General features: G+C 34.3%; 1 protein-coding gene across 3 annotated transcripts in view; it reads right to left on the bottom strand.

Moving 5' to 3' along the window:
- Positions 1 to 4,776: 4,776 nt before the first annotated feature.
- The window catches only part of DMXL1 (Dmx like 1), a 131,371-nt gene continuing 117,398 nt past the window's right edge, over positions 4,777 to 18,749 (bottom strand). For all 3 annotated transcript variants that reach the window (XM_060296141.2, XM_030869811.2, XM_030869812.3), the window contains 5 exons: positions 17,868 to 17,960; positions 15,206 to 15,297; positions 9,957 to 10,009; positions 7,399 to 7,616; positions 4,777 to 5,708 (listed from right to left, as the gene is read on the bottom strand). In XM_060296141.2, coding sequence (XP_060152124.1) covers positions 5,484 to 5,708; positions 7,399 to 7,616; positions 9,957 to 10,009; positions 15,206 to 15,297; positions 17,868 to 17,960 — 681 coding nt within the window. In that variant the 3' untranslated portion in view covers positions 4,777 to 5,483. The remainder of the gene's footprint in view (positions 5,709 to 7,398; positions 7,617 to 9,956; positions 10,010 to 15,205; positions 15,298 to 17,867; positions 17,961 to 18,749) is intronic.

Raw genomic sequence — 18,749 nt, 5'->3', positions numbered from 1 at the left:
ATCTTACTTGAGCCTATCCCCAATACTACAGTCTATTTTTTTGTCCTTAGCTGCGTAATTCTACTCTGAAAGGCTTTTTCTATACATATGGGTCTAAATTCCTGCCTCTATCAAGAGTTCTCTTCTGCGCTTACACCCATGAAATGCTAGCCCACATTGGCAAGGCATTACGTGATTTTAAACAAAAAAGGCTCCCACCTTAGTCCTGGAATACTCGAAGCACAGCACCCTCCCCTAGTGGGTTCTGACTTCCACACTGTCCTCTTTCAATAGCCTCACTTCTTTCCCTCTCATTATCAGTCTTCAGAGTAGAGTTGATGTGCTAGTTATTTCCATGTACTGTGCTTCCTCTCTCTGTATGTGTACATGGGTCTGTTCATCTGTCTCTCTCTACATAAAAATGGCCACCACATGGATTTTAAAAAAGTGTATTCAGTATTGTGGCGGATTGCAAATGGTCTCAGAATAAAAACACAGCCAAGGTTATGGTTAAGTCCTTTTGTTAAGATCTCAGAAAGATTTTTGGGTGCACCATGTATACCGTTTTTGTGAGACACTAAGATTTCTAAGAATCTTAAGGTGGTATACACCACAGCAACCTCACAGGGGGCCCAAGGTAGAGAAATAAAATACGGGTGTGGCTTTTGTCTAATGAGTGGATTATAATTTAATATACAAGAAACCCACAACGGTTTTTTTTGTTTGTTTTTTTGCGGTTCATGGGCCTCTCACTGTTGTGGCCTCTCCCGTTGCAGAGCACAGGCTCCCGACGCGCAGGCTCAGCGGCCATGGCTCACGGGCCCAGCTGCTCCGCGGCATGTGGGATCTTCCCAGACCGGGGCATGAACCCATGTCCCCTGCATCGGCAGGCAGACTCTCAACCACTGCGCCACCAGGGAAGCCCCCCACAACGTTTTAAAAAGCAATTTTACTAGACTGAAGCATAGGGGACAGGACAGTATAAAATGTAAAGAGGTCTTTGAATGCTCAAACTTCTCTATCCAGGAAAACAGGCTGAGAAAACTTCCGTTAAAAACACTGGGCCACTTTTATGGAAAAAGAATAACTTAAGGATAGAAAAAAGCAGCCCAGAAGGTGGAGCCAAGAGCTGTAGAGAATTACTTGCAGGGAACAAGAGTACTCAAGGAACTGGTGACATGTACCCAGCTAAATTCCAGAATCCCTCTGGACCAGGACCTACCATGTGACTTACTTTTCCTCTTTTAGAATGGGAGATAGCTATCGCCTCTCTGTCTCACCACTGTTACATTTCACATGTGGGAGGCACATAACTTGCCTCATTAGTTCATGGATCTTTAAACTGAGTACTGTACTTAAGGAACCTCATTTAAGGAGCCACATATACACCTGAACCTGATTTAGACATCAGGACCCTGGGGTTCAAATGCCTAACCCTGATGCAGTAATAGGATGAAAACATTGGAGTTTTTCTGAGGGAGTGTTTTACATGTGGGAGGAATAGATTTTAAAACTTTTAAAACACATATCCTGGACTGATACACTGCACTGCTTAGATTCTGTTACAAAGGGCATACAGGAGTAAGGCATTTTCACTGTGGAAAGAAATGGGTTGTACCACCAAATTGTTTCTATTACCTATCTGTATTTGCAGTGGGAGAACATTAAGAAATTTTTCTTGTTCCAAGGAGACTTGTGAAATAATGTCACACTGCAACTCTGTGTTAGCTCCCTGACTTATAGGCCACAGACATACAGGAGACAACCAAGTAAGCAGAAGCGGAAGAAAAGTCCTAAAAAACTCAAAACAGATTTAGCTTTGAAAATAACTGTAGCAAAAGCCATACACATATCTAACGCTGACAGGTACATTTAACTAATCTATGTTCAACTTTTTCCAAGTACCCTGAAGGGTAACATCTTAACCTTTCTACTTAAGTAATATCAAGCATCAAAAATATCTCAACAATTCAAAGAGGAATATTCCTGACACAAGACCACTTCACTCAACAGAGCAGTTGCCAAAGTCGTTGTCCTTCTTGGTATGAAAATACAGATTTTCTTCACCAACACATACACAACCATCTCGGGTATCATGTTACCAAGTGGGGTTTAAAGGAGTTTAGAAAAGTATTACCTCCTTCTTCCCTTCTCCCATGTTAAAGTTTTGCTTTGTATGTATTCTTCCATACACATTTCTATGTTCCTACATATATACTAAAACTAAAGATTGAAAAAACCTGAAACAATAAGGGATATAACACCTTTTACTTTGAAATTTTATCTCACCAACCTCCTTTCAGATGAACAGATACAAATCTAACATTCTTTTACCATTGAGAATATTCCATTGTATGGATGTACCAAAATTTATGCCAAAATTTACCCACTAATTAACATTTAGATTTCCAGTTTTCTTGCTCCATCAGATGTCTCAATAAACATCCATATACATATATTTTTATGCATAGGTGTTTTTATCTTAAAGGATAATCTCTCAAAAGATTGCTCAGTGAAAGTATGTTTTTCAATTTTAATATGTATCTAGGTAACTTTGTAGCAGTTTAGTCCTGCCAGCAATGTTTCACTGTGCCCACTTCCTTGCATCTTCACCAAACTGATGTCACTGTGTTTTGACTTTATACTAACTTGATGGATGAACAGTGGTAACACATTTCTTTTTTTTAAAGCATTCCTTTAACTATTAGTGAGGATGAACATACTTTGTGCTTGCTGACTTTTCCATGTCCTGTTCTGTGAATTGTGTGACTTCTCCATCACTTATCATGTTAAAATTCTCTTTGTATTAGGGTCGTTAACATTTTTCCTATTCCTATACACATATTTCTTCTCGTCTACCTGTTCTTTAGACTGTGGTCTTTTGCAATATGACATTTAAACTCTTTGTTTAGTAAATATGTCTCTCTGGGTTTCCAACACTGTTATAAAAAGATCATCACCAATCTAAGGTTGTATAAGGATTTTCTTTAAGTAGGTATATCTCTGTATTTTGTTCCAATTGTTGAGACCATTTTGAGAAATTCCTCAATGGTTTTGAAAAAATTTTTTAAAGAGAAGAAATGAATTGGGGCAAGACAGAGAGAGCAAGAAAGGAGGATGGAATTGACTGTCCCATGATTCTACATAAGAAAAATCCTACATTTTAGAAAATGAGACTCACAATGTTGTGAATTCTTCCATCATTACAAAGCCTCATTCTCAGAAAGCACACAATTTAAAAAATGTATTTTGATGTATCTACTTCATTAGTGTGGATGAAATTTTACATATATGTATACCATTTTATACTTAAACATACATTCCAACTACTTTTATTCTCACCTTTTTTGAATAATGCTTATTCATTAAGTTAAAGACTATAGAGAAGGAAGAACAGGGTATCTGGGAAAATTATGCAATTCTTCCTACATTAACCAAATACAATACAGAAGGTCTCCAATTTAAAATGTCACATACACTCAAGTCAACTAAAGTGGCATAAATACTACTTAAAACAATAGCATGCTAAAAATAGTTACTGCATGATTGTTTATTTAAAATATTATGACTCGGGATGTAAATACATATGGGCTTACATAATTTATTATTCATATAAACCCTCAATTAAAATGCTTAATTCTTCATCCACAATGTCTTTTTCCTAGTAAGCATAATAATACATTTTCTCTCTCACTGAAAGTGTTTAAAGCCTTTTGAATCTTGATTCATGAAGAAATTACTGAGGAATAACTTAATATTAACTACATCAAACAATAGTATTGTTTGCAATGTTGTCACAGATTTCTCCATGGCAAAATAGTCACATATCGTTATTGCACAATTTATAGGTACAGGTTATTATGTGCACATCAACTCTCTACATAATAACAGTGTCTTCACTGCAACTTGCTCAACACATTTAAAATTATGAATACAATTTACAAAATCTTTTAACAATATACTTTTAAAAGTATCCTGAGGATATTACAAAATTCATTTTACCAGCCCTTCATTTCTTTGCTTCATTTGACTCTTTAGTTTCCAAGATAATAGCTTTCCATATTTTGTTACATAAAAATGTTCTCTTAATATTCCTATTAAAATATATTTAAGCTAAATAGTATATAATTGTCCCTTAAACTCTTAGTCCCATCTGCCTCCAGTCTTCTTGGTTAAAATCAAGTATTATCAAGTTTTCTATAATTCTGAATCAGAAAAGGTATAGCACAAAACAGACAGAAATAGGGTTAGCACATTTAAGTTAAAAGCATTGTGCATTTTTAATATTTTGGTCATATTTTATAATAAAATAATATATTTTGGCAAAAAATAATAAAATATAAGGCTTAGTTTATTATCTTTTAATGGTAGATCTGGCAGGTATTTTACATTTGTAAATACTATCTATTTAATTTGACTGTTTTCACATTTGTTTCTAAAAACACTGCTATGAGGTTTTCAGAACGTTGAGACTAAAAGCACCTAAAAAATAAGAAATAAAATAAAATAAAATTTAAGTAAAATGTATGGTGCCTAGAAATCCTTTGACAAATTTATAAGCTTAAGTATCTCATATATGCCAACACAGAATCATTATTGCCTGCTAAGTCTTATCTGACTCAATGTAATCTTTAAAATAATAATCTTGGAAGTTTTCCTGAAATTTATTTGAAAATTAGGATGGGAATTCAAAAATTTAAAAAAAAAAAGGTGAAAAAAACAGTTGCAGAAAAAGTTGTTATTCTGGTGGCAGTAGTTGTTATGGCACAAAAACAAATGAAAAGACTTGTAGTTTTCATATATATATATATATACACACACACACACACATATATATATATATATATACACATATACACACACACACACACAAAGTTCAAATAAGATGTATAAGATACATTACATATATATACACGACCACACACACACAACTTGGGTCCAGAGGGGAAACTGATGAAAACTTTACATAACGAGGCATTTGGCTCACCTGTCACTAAAGTCCCAAAGACAGTGTTAATGGAGATGTTCACTATTTTTTGATTCTTACCCAAATATCAATCTATCATTAATTAAGAGAGGAGTGTGAGATGTGTAAGTTTGAAAAAGGCAGTGAGAGTGTGGTGAATTAAGTGATGACTGATGTGCAACTGCCTTTACATAAAGGGTATTTTTACTGTGAAACAAATTCATGCAGAGATATCTGCAGAAGAATTTATCAACAACAAGAAAACAAAACTCCTTTAACACTATGATATACTCACTATACTATAAATATGTATTATTACAGCATTACTTATACATTCTACTTTAGGCAATGTAGTCTAATTTTGAATGACCTTATTAATTTTTAAGGCATCAGTGCATCAAGGGCAAAGCTCCATAAAATAAATATGAAAACAGGAAAGCATTAGCTTATCTGTGGCATAGAGACTGATCACTGTACATCATATGTGTTGGCCACTTCATGGAATAGGTAATAAATTATACATCTTATTGTTAAAATGTTACAGCATAAATTTCACATCATTTTTCAACACTTCATTTAATGGGCTAAACTGATCTGGCAGTATTCTCATTTTCATTGTTCCATCAGCTCCACATGAAAAAATGTGATTTGCAGGCCCTGTCTCAATTTGCATCACTCCGGTTCCAATATTTCTGAAAATGGATTGCCGAGCATGTTCATTGATAAAAGTGTGGAGAAGACTAAAGGTAGAGAGACTCCAAATCTGAAATATATAAGAACAAAATAAAAATTGGGGTTGACATTACCTTAAAAATCCGAACAAAAGATTCACGTCTGTCTTCCTGCACAAATAAGGAATTTCTAAAACAAAAATGGAGAAAAATCTGTGTAGGCTTACAGTCATAACATTTTGATTCTGTATATGGTGTTGCAATTTTCCAAAGCTCTTTGATATTATCACATTCTTCAAAAATCAATCCAGTAAGAGAGGAGGTACTTTAAACCCTTAGTTGGAGACGAGAAAACTTAGGTACAAGGAGGTTAGGTGTACAATGCAACAGAAACTTGTAATGTTATAGGAACTACAATCAAGATTTCCTATCTCTCAGCGAAGTTTCTGTTGTGTAGTTGTATAGTGGGGTAATTCTTTCCCCATAATATACAGTACCCACCAAGGGATCAGAACCGCTGGAAAGAGGAAAATACCAAACACCTAGAGGCCTTCAGACCAGTCAAAACTATATTCCAGCTGCAAGATAAATTATTACAACTTTCTGATGTTTTGACATCACATTAAAAAAAAATATTTCTTTCTTTTCCCTAAGAAATTCATTAATTTATATTACTCTAGACATGATTGTTAAATTGTAAGTCCTGAATACTACCTGGTATACTACGAAATCTTATAACTTAATTAAATAATAAACCTCAGAATGAAAGTACAAACTAATCTAAATAACTAATCTAAAACATAGTATGACTTATTCTAAACTGAGGGCAGTTCAAATAAGAAACTAGCTTCAAACTGGAAAAAAAAAGAATTCTGTATGGAAGCTGGTGTATATATTTAAGAAAAACCTTTTTGAAATTCTTCAATTTCTTCTGGCTGAGAATTATGAAAACAATATGGAAGTTCTAACAAAGCAGTCCAACTTACCTGTACTAAGTACTCAGTAGCACTTAAATTAATGGATTCTAAGAAACTAGACTCCTCCAGTGGGTTGCTAACCATTAGAGTAACTTAGGGACTAGTCTTATCCCTGCAGATCCTTCTGAGTGTAGCCAGAGAACCTGCCATCAAAACCACTATTTCTGTGTTCCAAAAATGCACATTCCTGAGCCTTGGACTTACCAAATGGGTATTTTTGGGATAGGACCTAGTAACAGTATTTCTGGAGTGGGATGCATTTTTAACAAGGTGCTTAACATTTTTAACAAGCTGCTTAACATTCAAACTTCTAAGTTTGAAACACAGTGGAGTTTGAGAAGGACTGTTACAGGCAGAGCTTATCCAGGTACATCAGAATTCTTGAATCAGGCACTGAGTTGTTGGATGCTGATACTATGAATGACAAAATGGGGAGAAATTTGGAATAAGGGAAAATGTCAGCATATCTCACAGCCCCTGAAACTGAATTCAGTAACTCTGAATATGGAGTCAAGACTAATTCTAATGTCTGAAATATGTTCATATCCATGGAAAATCCAGTTCTTTTGCGTGCATTAGTTAAGCATATTTGAAAACAACTGAAAAACAGGCATTTTTCAAGTTAAGTATTATTTTATTTCATTCATTAAAAGATTTATTAAATAGCAATTAACCTTGTTGACTACAAAGGAATTAATACTTCTATTATTTAAAGAGACTGGTGTCATCAATATGATTAAAGATCTAAGGTTTCTAAAGATTTCTTTTCATATTGTAATAGATATTGTGGCATTACTGTATTTACCTTTATGTTGCCCTCAGCAGATCCTGTAACAAAGTACTCTTCAGTTGGATCAATAGCAATGGCTTTAACAGGAGAATCATGGCTCTGGAAAAGCTGCCTCTGCTGTCGTTGCCGAAGGTCAAAAACACATGTATAGCCTTTTCTGCCACCTGATATTAGTAGCTGATGTTTTGGAGCATATGCTAAAACAGTGGCTCCGCTATCATGACAAGTAAAAGCTGGAAAAAAAAGTAAAAACTATTTAATAGTATAAGAAACAGACTTCTGGCTTTTGGCCAAGGTAGAATGATAGATTAGATTTGCCATCCTGCCTAAAACAATTAAAATATCAAATGATATACAGGAAACAATGGTTTGAGACACCGGTCACTAAGCAATGAAGAATGATCTTTGCAAAATGGGAAACAAACTGGGTGACCAACATAACTGCCCCAGCTTATTGCCTACAGAGTATTTTCTGGCCGTGGCATAAGAAAGGGGAACCCAAGTTGATCTGGGTTCCTATTTCCACCAGCCATACTGGGAAAAAACCCTCATAATTCACAAGGCATCGTATAGAGTACTGAGAAGGGTACTGCCTCAACAGAGGGGCAAAATTAGCCCTGTACCAAATACGGCTTTTAACACAGCTGTTTTCATCATCCCAGAAAGTTCCCTCATGCCTCTCCCTCAAAGGCAATCGCTATCCTGATTTCTATCCAATTGGTTTTGCCAATTCTTGAACTTCACATAAATGGAATTTTATAGTATATATTCTTTTGTGCCTGCTTCTTTTTCTTTAACATAACATTTTAGATGTGTCTCACGTATCAGTAGGTCATGATTTTAAATTCTGAGTAGTATTCTATTACATAAATATACCACGTTATCCTGTTGGACATTTGTGTTGTTTCCAGTTTTGGGCTACTATAAATAAAGCTGCTAAGAACATTCCTAATACCAGTCTATTTGTGGACATGTGTTTTCATTTTTCTTGGGTACATATGTAAAACTATATACTGCTGGGTCACGCTACATGCATGTTTAACTTCACTAAGAAATTGCTAAACAGTTTTCCAAAGCAGTTGTACTGTTTTATACTTTTATCAGCAAATCATGAGGGTTCCAGTTTCTCCATATCCTCACCAACACTTGGTAGTCTAGAACCTTTAGTTTTTGCCATTTCAGTATACAGAGTAGTATGATAAATTATGGTGAATTTAGTTTGCATTTCCCTGATGACTACTGATGTTGAGCATCTTTTATATGCTTATTTGCTATTCAGGTATTGAGAAAAACGGTAATTTAAAAAAATCTTGAATATATCATTTCTTTAATAGATTGTGCTTTTGGTGTTGTATCTAAATCTCATTACCAAACCCGAGGTCACCAAGATTTTCTCCTATATTTCCTTCTAGAAGTATTACAGTTTTGTTTTTACATGTTTTACATGAGTCATTTTGAGTACATTTTTGTGAAAGGGGTAAGGTTTGTACCTATGTTCATTATTCCACATATAAGCACCCAATTGTTATTAGCACTTTTTGTTGAAAGACTATCTGTTTCCACTGAATTATCTTTGTGCCATTATTAGCAATGAGTCTACTATTTATGTGTGGGTCTATTTCTGGGCTCTCTAATCTGTGTCTATTCTTCAGCCAGTACCACAATGGCTTGATTACTGTAGCTTTATAGTGAGTCCTGAAATCAGGTAATGTGAGTTCTCCAAGTTTGTTTTTATTCAGTATGCATTATTCTAGGTCTCTTGCCTCTCTACATAAACTTTAGAACCAGTTTGTTGATATATACAAAACAGATTGCTGGGGGTTTAATTAGAATTCCACTGAATCTATAAAGTTGTGAGGAAGTAACATCCTAACAATATCAAGTTTTACAATCTGTGAACATGATGAACATTTATTTAGACCTTTTTTTCTTTTACTTTTTTTGTGGCTTTTCCCAATAGATGCTATACATATTTCGATTTATGCTTCAGTATTTCATTATTTTGGGTGCTCTTTTAAATGGTAATATTTTTTTTAAATTTCAAATTCCAATTGTTCATTGTTGATAAAGGAATGCAACTAATTTTAGTATAATGACCTGGTATCCTGTGACATTGCTGTGCTTGCACATCAGTTCCAGCAGTTTTTTTTCTGTATTCTTTGGGATTTTCTACACCATCATGTAATCTGTGCATAAACAGTTTTATTTCTTCCCTTCCAATATGGATAACTTTTACTTCCTTTTCTTGTCTTATTGCTTTATTTAGAACTTCAAGTACAAAGTTGAGTAAGAGTGGTGTGAGGGGATATAATACTGTAACTGATGTTCGTACCTGTGCTATCAGATTCAAAGTAAAAACAAATGATTTTTATATTATCTATGTTCCACTGTCCTTCATTAAAGTACAGTGAAGAGTTAATTACATATACAGCATTTTTTCTGCTTTTAAACTTTGCCACCATGGTCAAAAATAAACCTCACAGACTACTAAGTGTGTCATTAAAAAAAAAATCCATTTAAACATCACTTTTACTTTATGAGTTTGTGATTCATAAAATGCTTTCAAAACTTACCATGGACTAAACTATTGGAAGGTGCTACAAGAGTGTCCCACAAACATATGTTTCTGGAAAAAAAAAAAAGATTATTGAATGACATAAGAAGTTAACCACAGAATAAAAATAGATCTGTCTCATATTATATAATGATAAAGGTATCAATACAGAAAGAATATTATACTTGTTAACATATATGCACCCAATACAGAAGCACCTAAATATATAAAGCAAATACTAATAGACATAAAGGGAGAAACAGACAATAATACAGTAATAGCAGGGGATTTTAACACCCCCCCTAACATCAATGAACAGATCATCCAGAGAGAAAGTAAGGTAATAGTGGTGTTAAGTGACACAATAGACCAGCTGAACTTAAATGATATGTACAGAATATAACACCCCAAAACAGCAGAATGCACATTCTTTTCAAGCACACATGGAATGTTCTCCAAAACATATTACATACTAGGTCACAAAACAAGCCTCAACAAATTTAAGAGGATAGAAATTGTATCAAGCATTTTTTTCTGACCACAATAGTATGAAGTTAAAAATTAACTCCAGAAAGAAAAATGGAAAAAAACCCCAAACACATGGAGACTAAACAACACGCTACTAAAAAACCAATGGGTCAATGACAAAATCAAAGAGGAAGTCAAAAAAGATCTTGAGACAAATGTAAATGGAAACACAACAACCCAAAATCTATGGGATGAAGCAAAAGCAATTCTAAGAGAGAAGTTCATAGCAATACAGGCCTTCTCAAATAAACAACACAGCCTATCACTTACCACCTAAAAGAATTAGAAAAAGAACAAACAAAGCCCAAAGTCAGAAGAAGGAAGAAAATAATTAAGATCAGAGAGGAAATAAACAAAATAGAGCTTAAAAAAAACAACAACAAAAACAATCAATGAAAGCAAGAGCTGATTTATTTTTAAGAACTGATTTTTTGAAACGAAAACAAAATTGACAAACCTTTATCCAGCGCATCAAGAAGAGAGAAGACCCAAATAAACAAAATAAGAAATGAAAGAGGAGAAATAACAACTGATACGAAAGAGATACAAAGAATTATAATACTATTAACAGTTATATGCCAACAAATTGGACAACCTAGAAGAAATGGACAAGTTTCTAGAAACATACAGCCTGCCAAGAATGAGTCAAGAAGAACAGAAAGTTTGAACAGACTGATCACTAGAAACGAAAATGAATCTGTAAGGGAAAAAAAAAAACAAACCAAAACCCAACCGCCAGGAAACAAAAGTCCAGGACCAGACAGGAGAATTCTACGAAACATATGAAGAACAAACACTTATCCTTCTTAAACCATTCCAAAAAAACTGAAGAGGAGGGAACACTCCCAAATTCATTCTACAAGGCCACCATTACCCTGATACCAAAACCAGACAAAGACACTACAAAAAAAGAAAATTACAGTCCAGTATCTTTGATAACTACAAATACAAAAATCCTCAACAAAATATATTAGCAAACTGAATCCAACAATACATAAAAAGCATCATACACCATGATCAAGTTGGATTTATTCTGAGGTCACAAGGACAGTTCAACATTTGCAAATCAATAAATGTAATACATCACATTAACAAAAGGAAAGATAAAAATCACATGATCATCTCAAAATACACAGAAAAACTGTCTACTGAGATGTCCATTCATGATAAAAACTTTCATCAAAGTGTGTATAGAGAGAACATTCCTCAACATAATAAAGGCCATTTAAGACAAATCCACAGCCAACATCATACTCAACAGTGAAAAGCTGAAAGCCTGCCCAGTAAATTCAGAAACAAGACAAGGATGTCCACTGTCTCCACTTTATTTAACATAGTACTGGAAGTCCTAGCCACAGCAATCAGACAAGAAAAAGAAATAAAAGGCATCCAAATTGGAAGAGAAGGGGACTTCCCTGTTGGTCCAGTGGGTAAGACTCCATGTTCCCAATGCAGGGGGCCTGGGTTTGATCTCTGGTCAGGGAACTAGATAGTGCACACATGCCGCAACTAAGAGTCCACATGCCGCAACTAAGAACTCCACATGCTGCAACTAAAGATCCTGCATGCTGCAGCTAAGACCTGGTGAAGCCAAAGTAAATAAATAATTTCTTTTTAAATTAAAAAAAAACAAATTGGAAGGGAAGAAGTAAAACTGTCACTATTTGCAGATGACATGATACTTTAGATAAAAAACCCTGAAGTCTTCACCCCCCAAATTTAGAACTAATAAATGAATTCAGCAAGGGTGCAGGATACAAGATCAATATTAAAAAAATCTGCATTTTTATACACTAATAATGAAATATGAGAAAAAGAAAGTAAAACACAACCTGTTTAAGATCACATCAACAAGAATAAATACCTAGGAATAAACTTAACCAAGGAGGTGAAAGACCTATACTCTGAAATATAAAACACTGATGAAGGAAACTGAAGATAATACAAAGAAATGGAAAGATATCTTGTGCTCTCGGACTGGAAGATTAATATTGTTAAATTGGCCACACTACTCAAAGCAATCTACAGATTTAATGCAATCGCCATCAAAATACCCATGGCATTTTTCACAGAACTAGAACAAAATAATCCTAAAACTCACATGGAATCACAAAAGACCCTGAATTGCCAAAGCAATGTTGAGAAAAAAGAATAGAGCTGGAAGAATCACACTCCCTGATTTCAGACTATACTACATAGCTACAGTAATCAAAACAGTGTGCTACTGCCACAAGAACAGACACATAGATCAATGGAACAGAACAGAGACCCCAGAAATAAACCCAAGCATTTATGGTCAGTTAATCTATGACAAAGATGGCAAGAATACACAATGGAGAAAAGACAGTCTCTTCAACAAGTGGTGGTGGAAAAACTGGACAGCCACATATAAAATAATGAGATTAGAACATTCCTGTTCACCATATACAAAAATAAACTCAAAAAGGTTTAAAGACCTAAATGTAAGAATGGAAAACCATAAACCTCCTAGAAGAGAACATAGGCAATACACTCTTTGACAAAAATTGTAGCAATATTTTCTTAGATCAGCCTCCTAAGGCAAAAGAAATAAAAGCAGAAATAAACAAATGGGACCTAATTAAACATAAAGCTTTTGCACAGCAAAGGAAATCATCAACAAAACGAAAAGACAACCTACTGAATGGGAGAAAATATTTGCAAATGATGATTGACAAGGGGTTAAAACCTAAAATATACATACAGTTCATACAACTCAATATAAAAAAAAAAAACTCAATAAAAAAATGGGCAGAAGATCTGAATAGACAATTTCCCAAGGAAGACATACAGATGCCCAACAGGCACATGAAAAGATTCTCAACATCACTCACTATTAGAGAAATGCAAATCAAAACAACAATGAGTTATCACCTCACACCAGTCAGAATGGCCATCATCAAAAAAATCTACAAACAATAAATGCTGGAGACAGTGTAGAGAAAATGGAACCCTTGTACACTGTTGGTGGAAATGTAGATTGGTGCAACCACTGTGGAAAACAGTATGGAGGTTCCTCAAAAAACTAAAAATAGAACTACCATATGATCCAGCAATTCTACTCCTTGGGTACATATCTGGAAAAAATGAAAATACTAATTTAAAAAGATACATGCATCCAAATGTTCACAGCAGCACTATTTACAATAGCCAAGACATGGAAGCAACTCAAGTGCCCATCAACAGATGACTGGATTAAGATGTGACTGACACACACACACACACACACACACACACACACAATAAAATACTACTCAGCCATAAAAAAGAATGAAATACTGCCATTTGCAGCAATGTAGATGGACCTAGAGAATATCATGCTAAGTGAAATAAATCAGACAGAAAAAGACAAATACTATATGATATAACTTACATGTGGAATCTAAAAACAAAGACAAATGACTGTATATACAAAACAGAAACAGACTCACAGATATAGAAACAAACTTGTGGTTACCAAAGAGGGGAAGACGGGTGAGTGACATATTAGGAATATGGAATTAATAGATAAAAACTACTATATATAAAATAGATAAGCAACAAGGATATACTGTATAGCATAGGGAATTGTAAAAATTATCTTGTAATAACCTATAATGAAGTATAATCTGCAAAAATACTGAATCACCATGCTGTATACCTGTAACTAATATAATGTTGTAAATCAAGTATACTTCAATGAAAAAAAGCAATATGTCTCATTATAGCTCGCTTGAACCTTGCTCACACAGAAAGTTCTTAAATTTATAAAGCATCGAATACAAGTAGCCAATATATTTATGTATGATTAATTTTTAGACAAAAATTTAAAAAACTAATAGCTTCCCAAACTGAATAACTTTAGATTAACATGTAATTACAAGGAGTACTATATGAAGTCTGAATATGGGAACCACTTTTTGTATTCACTGATTTTCTAATCTAATAGTTCGACCACATACATAAGTAGCAGGACACACCGAATTTTCTTGAGTACAAAGAAAACTTATTCCTACTACAAAAGGGAGCAGCTTCTACTCCATTCTGTGAGTTACAAAGAAGGCACAAATGTGTATAAGAATTTCTATGAAAAACGGGCTGAAAACTCCATATTCCTAAAATTCCCACTTTGAGTGTAAAGTGAGGCCTCAGGACAAACACAAAAGCTCAGCAACCTCAGAAGGCCTTAATCACAGAACTCAGCTGTAGGAGGAAAGTAAAAAGTGTGCCTGGACATGGAGGGAGGAGACTTTTTTTTGCATATTTAAGCTATTTGGGGAGATGGGGACGGGCTGTCACTTACTAGTTATTATACAACTCAGCTTCTTGTGTTCTTACTGTGAAACATTGATAATGCGATATAATAAAGCTGTGGCAAGGATTTAACTAAATAGCATGGCCAATAAATAATACTCTTTTTTTTTTTTGGCCTCAAGCTTTCTTAACACATAGCAAATAATATGGAGAAAAACTCTACCAACAATCAAATTCTTTTATCCTACACTAAAGTCTTAACATTAGAATACTAAAAATCCAGAAGGAATGGATTTTGTCTTTAATGTCACCAGAATTTCCTTAGCTTTACAATTAAAACACTAAAAAAGCTCTAAGAAACAAGTCTCTTTAAATAAAAATATTTAAAGGTGTAATTATGACATTATTGAGATATAAGGACATTAAGCAATTAAAAAATAAAGCTTAGCTATACATACACAGACTTCAATTTCAGTTATAATCTCTTACCTATTGTCAGTTGAAAGACCAGCTGTAGCTATCAGAGAGGAGGAACTAACGAAGACAAAATCATTGGCTGTTTTGTTATGACACTGCCAAGTCTGGAATGGTTATAAACAACACATGTTTATTGCTGTCACAAACAATTTTATAAGCAGGTAGATGTATTAATCAAAAAACAATCATGTAATTTGTGGCTTACTTAAATCCTTGTGTTCTTTCCCCCACAGATTTTAGAAAAGTTGCAAGAGTAATAGAGAACTCTCATATACCCTTTACCCCGATTCACCAATGTTTACCATTTTGGCACATTTGTTTTGCCTCTTCTTCTCTTTCTCACACACACACACCCCTTTCCCTGAACCATTTAAATAAGATGCATACGTTATGACCTTTTATGACCTCCGCTTTTGTTCAACCAAAAGTTCAAAGGGAAACAAAAGAAAGTTAAGTTCAAACATTTTTCTTAGAATACTTGTGAAAATTTTTGTCTTAGAAAACAAAAACTAGCATTTTAGATGATCTCAGACTGAATTATTTATTTTCAGAAATATTTAAGCTTTCAAATACTTTTTCAAATATGTGAATAAAAACATATTACTAATAGTCAACAAATTAGAAAATTTACAATGTTTCTCAATATTCCGTCAAACAATAACAAACTACTATGAGAGGTTTAGTCAGTTATAAAGGCTTCCAAGTTATGTCTGTTCAGATGTTTCTCTTCAATAAAAAATAAAATTTAAAAATATGTCAAAATCATCATATGAAAAAGTTTTCCTGTGAGTCACTTCCCCATTGCCCCCAACCACCACTGCAGCTGGGCTAGATGATATGTCTTTAAAACAAAATCTACTTTAATCCCCAAAAGCAAATAATGTTCATTTTTAATCCAATTTGTCTTTTTAGAAGTTTTAAAACAAAGGCAGTCCCCTAAGAAACATAAACCTGTACAGTTGACCCTTGAACGACACAGGTTTGAACTGCATGGGTCCACTGATACACAGATTTTTTTCAATAAATACTACAGTACTACATGATCCAAGGTTAGCTGAATCTGTGGATGCAGGACCATGGATATGGAGGGGTGACTGCAAAGTTATATGCAGATTTTCAACTTGGGGAGGTGAGGTGTCCAGTGTCCCTAACCCCTGTGTTGTTCAAGGCCGATCTGTACATTTAATCTGCTGCCTGAATGAAAATATGAGGAAAAATAAATATTCTTTCAAGGTACCCTCACCAACACTCCCTTGCTTGCTTTCACTTAGACCAGTACTTTATTCTAGCATTTAACCTTGGATGAATTACTGGAATTTTAACCCATATTCTTAATTTTTTTCTTGATAGATATTACTTAGTCTTATAAAGGGCTTCACTAAAGAATCCATCAAATATAAATTCAGTGTTCTATGAGGCTGCGGAAGGTTCACTGAACCTGTGTGGTCCTGAATAGAGATTTTTTTTTTTTTTTTTTTAAGAGATGGGCAAGAAAATAGCACCAGCTATAGGATACCCTTTCTACTTTGTTCATAAGGGATAATAACTGCACAAAAACAACCAGATGCACTGGTCGGTTGATCATCCTTTTTAGGTATCATAGCCACTGCCATTTAGTGAGGCTAGAAAAGGGCTTGAGTAACTCATGGGTCTCCAGAGTTACCATGTTGGTTCTATACAGGTTTCTTTTTTTTTTTTTTAACATCTTTTTATTTTATTTATCCCTTGACTAATCATTGCATTTTTTTTTTTTTTTTTTTTTTTGTGGTACGCGGGCCTCTCACTGCTGTGGCCTCTCCCGTTGCGGAGCACAGGCTCCGGACGCGCAGGCTCAGTGGCCATGGCTCACGGGCCCAGCCGCTCCGCCGGCATGTGGGATCTTGCAGGACTGGGGCACGAACCCACATCCCCTGCATCGGCAGGCGGACTCTCAACCACTGCACCACCAGGGAAGCCCAATCATTGCATTTTTAATTAATTTTACTACTTTGGTCTTTATCGAGTGACTAATCCACAAGCTTTATTATTTATTTACATTTTCTGGTGAGATTTTTTTACTTTTCTTATGTTTTTTTTTTTTTCCTTTCAGTTTTGAGAAATGATTAACATGAAGCACTGCATAAGTTTAAGGAGTACAGCATAATGTTCTGGCTTACATACATCATGAAATAAGTTTAGTAACATCCATCACCTCGCATAGATATAAAATGAAAGAAAAAATATTTTTCCTTATTCTGAAAATGCTTAGAATTTACTCTCTTAACAACTTTCATATATAACATGTAGCCGTGTTAATTATGTTAATCATGTTGTACATTACATACCCAGTACTTACTTACCTTTTACCTGGAAGTTTGTACCTTCTGACTGCTTCCATCCAATTTCCCCTCTCCACCCCTGCCTCTGAGTAACCACATATCTAATCTCCCCTTGCCATCAGAAACAGGTACTTTCATACAGGTTTATTCTCCAAGTTACCAGAGACTAAGGATTTTTATACCTCACAGTGTAATTTTCAACACAATACAAGGACAGAAACTTATAGTAAAGTGATTGAATACACAAGACTAGACAGATTTTGTATTTTGGCTTTGATATTTCTTGCAAGTATATATTCTTGGTTTCTTTAAAATAAAAATTCAAAAAATTTTAAAGGTAGGAATTCTTGGCTTACCAGGTATGGCTTAGGCATACTTCCAGTAACTGGACAACATTTCCAGTTTGTTTGATACAAACTTAAATATCCATCAGCATCAACTATTCCAAACTTAGAGAAAAAAAAAATTAAAAGTATTTAATACAAATAAAAAAGCACATTATTTACCCTTACCCTCACTGTGAATCTCATACTTTAACTCTTAAACATTTGACTGATAAGTTGCTTGACTTTTCACTTCACCTACACATGGATCTAGTCCAGAAAAACATTTAGCTATTGCTTTAAAAAATTCCAGGGTGGATATAAAGGAAACTAACATCAGACACTCAATTTATTATACTAACCGACAGCACAGTCTGTATATTCTCTGTAAATACTCCAAAAATAGAATACTGGATTTACACATTAAGCCATGTGACAAAGTTTTAGCATATATAAGATAAAAAAACTGTTCATCTTAAAAAAGACAAAGTAAGGACTTCCAGAGATATACAATAAGAAAAACACGTAAACAACAGCAGAAAATGAAACAAAGTTTATCACAGTAAAAGAATTCCACTATGGAAACTCAAGAGCATTTTGACTGGAAAGATGACAAAATAATCCAGTAAGGGAGTATATGATACAGATCTTAAAATAAAACAAATGTCTAATTCGGACTCCTGCCCTCTCCCATCTACAGATATAACAACTATTAACAATTTGATAGTGTTCCCTTTCAGATTTGTTCTATGAATATTCAAACATTCATACATACAAGGATACAAGGTTTTTTAAAAATTATGATGATAATATACAGTTCTACAGTTACATTTTTTACTTATTATAGCCATTTTTTCACATTGGTATCTATAAATCTACCTCATTCTTGTGCTGTGCAGTATTACACTATATAGT

This window comes from Globicephala melas, chromosome 3, assembly GCF_963455315.2.
Source record: "Globicephala melas chromosome 3, mGloMel1.2, whole genome shotgun sequence".
In the NCBI taxonomy this organism is placed as follows: Eukaryota; Metazoa; Chordata; class Mammalia; order Artiodactyla; family Delphinidae; genus Globicephala; species Globicephala melas.
This window is presented reverse-complemented; position numbering and strand designations above follow the sequence as displayed.